We start from the raw sequence: 10,754 nt of genomic DNA, 5'->3' as shown, positions 1-10,754 counted from the left end.
AGCCCTCTGCTGAGCATAGTCTTGTGGACATGAGATTTGGGTTGTGCAGCTGGTAGGACCAGAGGCTCTGTGAGCCCCATCCCATAGGAGGAACATGAAAGTTTGGCCAATGGGTGAAGCATGGAGATGCCTAGGATCTCTGCCAGGAGCGGCAGAGACCAGTCGCCGTCACCGCATGGATCTCTCCCACCAGAAAGCTCTCTCCATTGAAACAGTCTGTTCCCTGCTGAAACCAGTGTGGAGGGCTGCGTGGCTGGAGATACCCTGAGCAACCTGCAGCACTTGTGGTTTTCTTGTGCACAGAAGTCCATGCAACCTCCCACACTGTAGGAAGGGAGTCCCCATAGACACAGCTGGATTTATCTCTTGCTGACTCAAAATGTACAGAGTTGCAACGCCCATCTAGAGCAGAGACCTGAAGGTACCACAGAAGATTTACCAAAGTCACTCAGGAAACATGGTGCAAAGCCAAGGCTCAAAGCATATCACCACAGTCACAGCGTAGCATGTCTCCCCCTTCCCCTTGGGTCTTCTTGCAGGGCTCCAGCAGAAAATGTGTTTCAAAATTCCTTCTGTCACTGAGCAAGCCTCCCATTTCCTCAGATATGAGAACTGCTCTTGACCCAAGCCGTGAAATGACATGCCACCTCTCATGCATTTTTCATCTCTCCATGGCTGAGCGCTGAAAATCCACTTAATTGCCTAGTCAATCCAAGACTGGGGGGGGCATCTCTGGAGGCTTTCCAGCCTCGACCATGGCTGACATGATACAGTGACAGTGCTGGTCTTGCTCCAAGCAGTAGGTTGGACCACAGACTTCTGTGGGCCTTTCCCACCAACACAGAACTTCTCTTCCACGCCTCTACACTGCCTTTATGTCTTCCTAAAATTACTGGGCACATTAGCAGTTGGTGTTTCCCAATCAAAGCTCAAGAACCATTCCCTTCCCCAGGAGCAGCTCTCCCTGGCAGAACTCGGTCTGTAAAGGCATGAAGAGACATTGACACCATGTCTCCCCTGCCTGTCAAACCTTCTCCAGCTGTTTCTGGGATCCTCCCCACAGGCAAGGCTGAATCACAGCAGTCCTTACAGGATGCACTCAGGAAGAGAATCATGCAGATTTGGGCTAGTGAACTCATACCCAAGGAAGATGAACATCTTATGAGTGGCACTCAGGTGTCCCACAAGCTCCTTTCCCATGCTTCAGCTGAGAGCTCCAGCTTCACACTCCCCAGTGTGCTCTCCCATGTGTGAGGACCAGTTGCCAGGCTTCTCTAGAAAGAGCCCGCTGCTCTCACACCTGACTCTCAAATCTTGCAAACCACTCAGGGGGTTCCTTGACATAATGAAACCAGGCTGACCCTGGAAGCCCATGGTGCAGCTTGCTGAGGGAAAGCTCTGCAAACTTGGATTATTTCCACAGACTTGTCAAGCTTTCCAGGAATTTTGTAAGGTCTGATGAGCCCTCCAGTCTCTGCTTTTCCCCAGATTCCCTGTGCCACCTTTGGAAAGTCATTCCCTCCCTCTGCACCTAGTGAAATCAAGCACCTACTACCCCAGCCTTGTCTTCTCCCATCAGAGAGGATCCCTGTGCCCCTATCAAGGCCTGGAGTTTCACACCCCTCCAAAAACCGTGCTGCAGAGAGTGCAAACACATGGTTTACCCCAGAGCAAGGATGTCCCGCTCCCCCTGATCTCAGCAGATTTGGCTCCCCTAATGTTAGGGCTTTAGCCTCTAAAGGTCTCCTGTGCTCTCCCCAGAGCCACATGTCAGCTGGGACTGTGGGACACATCAGCAGCCTGAGAGAGCAGCAGCCCCACTGCAGAACTTAGTGTGACTATACGGGTAGAAGAGAGCAGTTTCAAGGCATTCGAGAAGCCAGGAGCCTGATCCATATGGTCCTTGTTAGTCACAGCTTATTTCTAGGTCTCCCCAGTGATGGTGGGACAGACTAGGGGACTGCCACCTTCCCCCACCAGCCAGCCAGCCCTGGGGTTTCAGAATAGGCTGCATCTCCCCAGCTTTGGATGTCATCCAGAAAAATCCCAAACCCATGCACACACTATGGACAGCATGTGTACAGGTGTCTCCAGCTTTCCCACCCACGGACAGCCCTGGGGCCTGATGCCCCAGTGCCACCACAGTGCACAGCAGGGACTCCTTCCCCTGGTGGGATGTAAGGGGTCCCTGCCTGTCCCCACGGTGTCCTGTGCCCATGCAGGCAGGGACATGCACAATCCCAACCGATTCTGTCCCGTGGCCCCGCTCCCTCACAGGCAGGGATGTGCGTGGCTCCATCGCACCCTGCAGGTGATGACATGCATGACCTCATCCCACCCTGTCCTCACGCATGACCCAGGCCCCCCCAGTCCTCCATGCAGACAGGGACATGGGTGGCCCCAACATCCTAGTGCCCCATGCAGGTGTGTGCCCCAAGCAGGCAGGTACACCGGTGGCCCTGGCCCCTTGGTCCCCCATGCAGATGGGGACGTGTACCCCCATCTCACCATGTGCTGTGGGTCCACGCAGGAGAGGACACCAGTAGCCCAGCACCCTGGTTCCCATGCAGGTGTGGGGGGCACATGGTCCCATCTCACCCTGTGCTGTGTCCCCACGCAGGTGGGCACACCAGTAGCCCAGCACCCTGGTTCCCATGCAGGTGTGGGGGGCACATGGTCCCATCCCACCCCGTCCATCACACAGGATAGAAACGCGTGGCCCTCCCCCCACGCATGACCCCACCCCAACTTGTCCCCCAAGCAGGAGGAGACCGGAGTGGCACGACCTGTCCCCTCCACTGGCGACAACGCGCCCAGCCCGACCCCCCCGCAGGCAGCAGCGCGCACGGCCCTGGCTCCCAGCCCCCCACGCGGGGGCAGGAGGGACACGCGTGTCCCCGATCCCCCCCTCCCCCCCCCACGACCCCCCGCGGGCGGGGACACGCGTGTGGCGGCGGCGCTCACCTGCGCGGCGCGGCGGGCAGTGCGGCGGGGCGGGCGGTGCCGGCGCTTACATAGGGCCCCGCGCCCGCCGCCGCCTATAAGAGCGCGGTGCGGGACGGGGCCGCCCGAGCCCCGCCACAGCCGCCGCCACCGCCGCCGGCAGGTAGGTCGGTGGGTCTGTGGGTAGTTGGGTGGGAAAGGGCCGCCGCCCCCCGCGCCGGCCCGCCCGCGACCCGCCGCCCCCCGCCGGGCGCCCCGCTCCCGCCGCCCCGCTCCCGCCGCGGCCCTTCGGGAGCTCCGGGGGAGCTGCTCCCCACCCCGGACGCTGTCTGACCTGCTCGAGGGGTTCCGGTGGGGAGGAGAGGGTGACTCCGCATCCTGAGTTAACCCCGCGGTTTTTCTTATCCAGATTTGACCCTCTTACAGGGGCAGGAAAATGCAGGGAGCGCCCCCACCCCTGAACTGAAGGTGGCCAGTGGTGTCCTGGGGTGCGTGAGGAAGAGTGTGGCCAGCAGGTCGAGGGAGGTTCTCCTCCCCCTCTACACTGCCCTAGTGAGGCCACACCTGGAGTAACTGTGTCCAGTTCTGGGCCCCCCAGTTCAAGAAAGACACGGAACTACTGGAGAGAGTCCAGTGGAGGGGTACAGAGATGATCAGAGGACTGGAGCATCTCTCTTACGAGGGGAGGCTGAGGGAGCTGGGGCTGTTCAGCCTGGAGAAGAGCAGACTGAGAGGGGATCTTATCAATGCTTACAAATACCTTAGGGGCAGGTGTCAAGGGGATGGGGCCAGACTCTTCTCAGTGGTGCTCAGTGACAGGACAAGGGGCAATGGGCACAAACTGAGACATGGGAAGTTCCATCTCAATATGAGGAAAAACTTCTTTACTCTGAGGTTGCCAGAGCACTGGCACAGGCTGCCCAGGGAGGGTGGGGAGTCTCCTTCTCTGGAGATATTCAAAACCCACCTGGACGCGACCCTGTGCAACGTGCTCTGGGTGACCCTACTTTGGCAGGGGTTGGGCTGGGTCATCTCCAGAGGTCCCTTCCAACCCCAACCAGGCTGTGATTCTGTGATTCTTACAGGGGCAGAAAAATGCAGGGAGTCTCCTCCCCCCCGCATCCTTGACTTTCAGCTCCGATCATTCTGTTCCCAGGGGACAGAATTTCCCTTGTTTCAATGGAAAATACCAGTCTGCAGCCCTGAGCAACCCAGCCTAGGATTGCTGTTGGCTCTGCTGTGAGGACGCTTTGGCTGGGCACTTCCAAAGGGTGCCTTCCAGCTTGAGTCATTCTGGGGCAGGAAAATGGGGTTTCTGTAAGCAGAAACTGATGGGGTTTGGACAAACTTTCTGCCTCCTCCACCCTTCTCCCCTGCCAGTCCAGAACATTTTAAACAAAAGTTGTCCATTTCTGCTAAATTACTGATCCTTCCTTGAAGATGTCTCTAGTCTTTTCCCTCTCCATACACTGTGAGAGAGGAAACCTCAGGGCCACAGCTAGTGCTTCTGCATGGAGGATGTTTTCCAAGGTGCAACAACTTGTTTCTCCTGCCCTGAGCTGCAGGCACGAGTTTTCCACTTCAAAGCTGCAAAAATGCCAAGGAGCTGGTCTTCTGTGCAGGGTAATCAAGTGAGAAATATTGGGCAGACAGCAATAGGAAGAGTTGTTTCCTTGGAAATGCTCTATAAAACTATTCCAGAAGTTGCAAAGTGTAGAGGAAACGCAAACATCCCTTGGTATTGCTTGAAAGTTAATTTTAGATTTAAAAAGGCAACATTTTCCATGTCACATTCTGGGTTTTCAATTCTTATATATCAAGATTTAACTTGTCCTAGGGTAAACTGTTCATTTATTTCTTCTCTTACAGCCACTCAGACTGTCTGTGGGCACGTTTGCTGGGCTGGGGACCCTGCAGCTGGACTTCAGTCCGACGTTGTAGGATCAGGACTCCATTGAAGCTCCTGCTTGCCAGGTAATGACCGCAGGAACAGCGCTTGAGGGCTGCCCTTCTCTGGGCTTGGCTTTGCAGGGGAAATAGCCCAAAACAGTTACGGCAAAATAGCCCAAAACAAGACTTCTGAGTACACATGATAGCTCTGTTAGCCTGGAGCAGGGTGTCAGGATAAGGTCAGGTCTAGATCAGTTGTGAAAACCCATTCTCTGTTAAACTGTTTGTTGTAATGATCTGGGTTACTGGACAGAGAATTATCCTGAAGCCAAATATTGCTTAATGCATTGAAAAATGACTTCAGCTGCGCAGGTGAATTGTTTCATGATACTGTAATCTCCACCCACTTCTAGGGATTTGGGACCTGCGTTTTTTTTGTGGCTGAATTGCTTCTGTGTTGGATCTTACCTCAAAATACAATTAATAGTGTTTCCAGAAAATGAGAATGAAATCAACTCCTCCAAGCAGAGACAGAAGGAAATTGTGTTTGGTCATGAGTCATATTAGCTCTGGTATTCCCTGACTTTAAAAGACTTCCTGGGGTAGTTACATGCAGAGATGCTATTAAATAAGCAAAATAAAAAGACTAAGCCTGTAATCAGTTCTGGTAGAAAGGATCTAACCCAGGAACGGGGGAAGCTCTGTAACTGCTAGAACTGAAGCGTCGGTGGAAGTTCAAAGCCGTCTATGGGAATTGCACGCTCCGTCTGCCATTTGATCTCATATAACTCAGTTTCCTTTAGCCTTGAGATGTGCTCCTGGTGCTTGTGTGCTCCTTGGACCCACATCCCAGCTCTAGGGGTTGCTTCTGGCCCCTCTGGACCAAGCGCAGGAGCAGTCCTTCCTCCCCAGATCGTACTTTTGCAGCTCCTGGGGAAAGGCCTCTTTGAGGAGAGGAGGTGGAAACAGGGGTGGTGGACTTTGTTCTGCTCGGTGATGGTGGCCCCTGGCTGGGGATAATTTTGCTGCTTTGAAATCGATGTTCTCAGTGGTTCCTTGTCATTTTGGAGGAAGGCTGCATCTACTGGTGGTTGCTGTCTTGTGGACTTCCTCTAAGGGCACACCGCAAAGTGGAAAGCCCTGGCTGCATCTGCTGGAGGGAAAGCCCCAGCTCTGCCCGGGGAGGAGCTGCTTGACAGGTTTCTGGGCCTGGGCTGCTCCTCAAGCTGCAGCAGGACAGCAGCTTGTGGCTCCCCGGGCTGCCACCAACCCTCCGGGCTGGCAGAGCCCTGCCCCAGGCACCTCTTCTCCTTCACCAAGGGCTTTTGGGTGACGTGTTTCTCTGCTGGGAAGTGTTTCACCCTGCCTGTTTCCTTGCAGCATCACATTTCCTTGTCCCTCTGGGGAGTTTTGAGGTGGACCTGGTTACTCCAGAGCTGAGCTGGGGCTGGCCACCACGGGCTCAGGGCAGTGCAGGGTCCCTGCCATGACCGCCTCTCTCCTGCAGGCTGCCGGAGGTGCAAGATGACTCTCTTTGATGGCATCTACCCCTTCTACCCGCAGCAGAGGAAGGCCTTCGTGTTTGACGTCAGCACCATCATAGTGATCGTGGTCTTCCTAACGTTCGCTTGCAGCTTCCTGCTCATCATCCCGGGCATCCGCGGACGGGCGGTGTGTGACCCCTCTCCCTGGGGATAAGCATCTGCTCCCCATGTTTTGGACGCTGGGACACTCCTGGCTGGTTTGGGGTGAGGCGGGAGGACAGCCAGGGCTGTTCCTCCCTGCCTGATGTCCCACCTCTCTCCCCGCAGAGGCTGTACTGGACGCTCCGGGTTCTCCTCAGCCTCCTCGTGGGAGTGGTGATAGTCGGTAAGTGCTGCACAGCCCTTGGAGGGTGGGTCTGGGGGCAGGATTAAGCCCTCCTGAGCTGTCCGCTGCTGAGGGAGCATGGCCGAGCGGCTCGGACTGCAGCCAGGCACGTTTAGAGGATGAGAGGAGCCTTGCGGTGACGTGGAGAGGGCAGGATGAAATAAAACACAGGCAGGGCAGAAGTGTGTGTGTGGGGGTAAAGACCTTCCAAGGAGCAAGGCAGGAGGAGATGGAGGAGAGGATTTGATTTAGTAGAAATCAGGAAATCTTCCGTAATAAATGGGACTGGTGGTGGAAACCAGGCTGTGGGATTTCCAACTTGGACAGGGTGACAGGACACGTAAGAAAAAGATGTACTGAGGGGACAGAAGATGCCGGATGGAAAGAGCAACCAGCCCTGACCCTAAATCAAAGAAACTCTCCTGCTGCGAAGGACAGGGCAAATTACAAGACTGCTTGGAGAGGGCTGATGAAGCACAAGCTAAATGACCCAACCCCTGATTCGACCAGGCGACAGAAGTAGATACCCAGTCTGTGACCAGCTGTGGGACTCTGCTGGCTGACACATGGGCCTGTCCGGCATCTGGCGGTCACCCTCCACTGGGGGATATCCAGGTGCTGGGAGATGCCACCAGAGCTGCCCGGGAACATGGTGCCAGGATGGAGATGGCAGAGGGGTGGAGGTCAGGGCTTGCTCCACAGCCTTAACCAGCCCTGGAGAACCACCCAACGCTGCTCTCCTTACAAGGATGCAGCCAGGCACTGCTTGGGCACACAGGAGGAATTAATTGTTTTAAAGCCAGCACCAGGGTTTCTGTCTGGTGGCAGCAGGGCACACTGCGGCTGGAAAACATTCCTGCAGAGCTGCTACTGGGTCAGTGCCCTCACAAGTGGATTCAGCAGCTGAACTTATTTTTGGGAAGGTATAAAAGGTCTCGTTCAGGCTGAGATTAAATCACAACCTTCACTTTCAGCTAGTTTCAGTGCCGGAAAACTAAGCCTACCGCAAAGTGAAAGTGTTTCAGAAAAGGGTACTTTGTCCCAAAAAACATACACCAGAAACGTCTCAAATTCTTCCCCCAGCTGAAATGGCTGGCAGAGCTGTGCCGGCACTTGCCACCTCCTTCCACTGCCTCCGTTTGACAGTGATCGTCACTATTCACTGATAGTGCGATCTAGGGAGCTTAATATTTGGCAATGAAACTCACCCCTGTTCCTGAGGCTGAGGAACAGGCTCACCTCCGAGCCCTGTCCCTGGGGGCCGTGGTGCTGGCCATGGCATGGAGCTTGCAGGGAAGTCCCAGAGAGGATGTCCAAGGAGGAATCAGGTCATGGGGTTCATCCCTGGGGATCTGAGCTCCCCTGCTCCCGGATCGAGGGAGTGGATGCTCAGCGAGGGTAGGACATGAGCTATGCCAGGGTGTGGGAGCTGGTTGAGGCACGTCTGGGTGGCTGAGTCAGCTCTCCTGCCCTCCTCACACTCCCTTGCAGTGCCACGGTGGGAACGCCGCCATTGTGCTCGCCTGTGATCCCCTTGAGCACAGCAAACGCTGAGACCGGCCCCTCTTTAACCCCAGCTTTACTTTTCCTCGCAGCTGTCCAGTTCACGGGGGACTGGGAGACCGGCTGGGTGAAGGCAAACACCTCCTACAAGTCCTTCAGCAGTGCCCTGGTGAACGCGGATGTCGGGCTGCACGTTGGCCTGGCAGGGGTGAATGTCACGCTCATGGGTGAGTCTGATGTCCCCGTCCGCAGCTCTGGAGCGGCCATGGCCCCAGGAGGTCTCCAAGTGCTCTGTGGGTGGCCTTGGTCTACATGGAGGCTCCTGGCACACAGCAGGACCTCAGCCTTTTCCCTCCGGCAGGAAACCCAGTGAATCAGGTCAACGAGACCATCAACTACAACGAGCACTTTGCCTGGAGCTTCGATGCAGACTACGACCACAGCTACAGTGAAGGGCTGGAGAGGGGCCTGCCCAGCCCCATCCTCTACGTGGCGGAGAAGTTCACCACGCAAAGCCCCTGCAGCATGCACAGGCAGTACCGCATCTCCGGCCACTACGCATCGGCCACTCTCTGGTGAGCCTTTCTCTCCTGGTGCAGGCAGGGGGGATGCAAGGACGTGGGAAAGGCTCTGCTGCCCTTCCCAGGAGGAGAGCCATGTGCATGAAGGGGCCTCTGCAAGGCTGTGGTCAAACTAGTGGCCCTGTATGCACCTTGGGGTGAGCAGATGAGAGGGATGGTCCTGGTTCTCTCTGCTGGTCAACTTCACCAGGGCTGGGCATGGAAGACAGGAACATGGTACAGATCCCTGCTGTGATGCGGTGATGATGGCAGGGGTCCATCCCCATGGAGGGAGTTGGAGCTGCTGTCCTCAGTGGCCCAGAGAGGCCCATGGACATGTGCAGTATTCTCCCATCCCCATCTGTGAGGGTATTTGATGTTTGGGAGTGGGACCAGATGAGGAGAAGCTGATGATGCTGTTATTATGGGGTCGATCTTGACTCTTTAGTTGGATCTGCTGGGCAGTGACACATTACTGCTTATCTGGGCTGAGGGAGAGCTGGTCCATGACTGTCAGGAGATGCTCCTCTCTACCATGGCTTGTGGAGGACAAGGACCATTGCAGCGCTGTTCCCCTGCACTGGGTTTGAGAGCAGGGATGCAGGAGCCAGGAGAGGGGCCTGGTGGTACCATGGAGCAAGAACTCCTGGTCCATAGCTGAAAGCTTCCCCTGTCACCCAGCTCCTGAGACAAGGTCAGAGCTGCTGCAAATGACTTAAGCCTACTTCTGCAATTATCCCAGTCCTGTGTGCTGCTCTCTGGGGTCTGCAGTGCCCCACATGTGGAAGCGCAGGATGCTGAGGTGGTCTAGATGCTGAGTGGGCTGCCGTGGCCTCCTTGAGGCTGGTGTGGTCTGTGGGCTGAGCAATGGGAAGAGGAAATCCAGGCTTCTGCCTTCTGGATGTAGCAGTGAGAGCATTGCACATCTGCTTGCCCAGCCTGGGAGGCCAGGGGTCACTCCAGCCTCTCCACAGAGCTTCTTGGCCTCATACAATGCAACCTGAACCCCAGATTCCTCCTCCCACATCGAAATCCTCACAGAGATTGTTGTAGTCCATGGTACTTGCACAACTCATCCATTGGTCTTCTCTTGTCTCCAGGGTGGCCTTTTGCACTTGGCTCATCTCCAACATGCTCTTCTCCATGCCCGTCCTAGTCTATGGAGGCTACATGCTGATGGTCACAGGGGCCTTCATGATCTTTTCATTGCTCTCGTTCTCCACTGTGAGGAGCTCCCTGATCTGCCCCATCCAGTTTGGGACTGCAATCCTGCACACAGGCTATGGGGGATCTTTCTGGCTCACGCTAGCGATCGGTAAGGACACCAAGCTACATCAGGGCACACCACCTTGTCCCTCTGGGAGTGCAGAAGTCCCAGCGCTTTCCCCCTAGAAGTGCAGGTGAGAGAGATCAGGGAGCGCAGCCCACTAGAGCCCCAGCCTGTTCCTTGGCGAAGCAGACCCCGGCGGAGATGTGGAAAGGGCTGGCAGACGGGGGAGCACCAGTCCCGTCTCAAGGGTGATGGAGGGATTTTTAGTCCCTGAAGTGCAGTAATGCAAGGAGATAGGGATCACTTGCCTGGGTTTTAAGATGCTCAGCACAGCAGCTGAAGCCACCTCATACAGTAGAAGGCCATCTTCTATAAGAGAAGGCATTGTCCCCTGGCAGGGGGCCATCGAGAAGGGGCTTGGGGTGGGAAGTGTGCTGGTGTTTACAGGAACTCTCTCAGAAAGCACGTTGTCTTCCAGGCTTGTTTTGTCTTGTGGCTGGGATCACTGTTGTCGCACTGCACTTCTTCAACTTGGACCTACTGAAAACTTTCTTTGATCTCCGTGAGGACAAAGCAGAGGAGTACCAGATGACTGAAGTGCACGTCAACCCTCATTTTGTGAATGAAGAACTGCCTCCTTCTCATCCCTCCAAACTCAACCCCAATGGCATCTAGAAGAAAGTTTTTCCCACTCTTTCCCTGAAGGTGGGCCTGAAAGG

General features: G+C 55.7%; 1 protein-coding gene across 1 annotated transcript; it reads left to right on the top strand.

Annotated features, from left to right (window-relative positions):
* Positions 1-6,357: 6,357 nt before the first annotated feature.
* DUOXA2 (dual oxidase maturation factor 2) lies at positions 6,358-10,710 on the top strand. The gene is made up of 6 exons (XM_068410607.1): positions 6,358-6,504; positions 6,645-6,702; positions 8,298-8,432; positions 8,567-8,780; positions 9,866-10,080; positions 10,514-10,710. Exons 1-6 carry the CDS (start codon positions 6,358-6,360, stop codon positions 10,708-10,710), a joined length of 966 nt encoding a protein of 321 aa, XP_068266708.1.
* The last annotated feature ends 44 nt before the right edge of the window (positions 10,711-10,754 follow it).

This window comes from Nyctibius grandis, chromosome 11, assembly GCF_013368605.1.
Source record: "Nyctibius grandis isolate bNycGra1 chromosome 11, bNycGra1.pri, whole genome shotgun sequence".
NCBI lineage: Eukaryota > Metazoa > Chordata > Aves > Nyctibiiformes > Nyctibiidae > Nyctibius > Nyctibius grandis.
This window is presented reverse-complemented; position numbering and strand designations above follow the sequence as displayed.

Bases quoted from the DNA above. Each gene is read 5' to 3' on its own strand.
- DUOXA2 (XM_068410607.1), top strand. From the start codon at position 6,358: ATGACTCTCTTTGATGGCATCTACCCCTTCTACCCGCAGCAGAGGAAG. The intron at 6,505-6,644 runs GTGTGTGACCCC...CTCTCCCCGCAG, and splicing joins CGGGCATCCGCGGACGGGCG to AGGCTGTACTGGACGCTCCG. The intron at 8,433-8,566 runs GTGAGTCTGATG...TCCCTCCGGCAG, and splicing joins GGTGAATGTCACGCTCATGG to GAAACCCAGTGAATCAGGTC.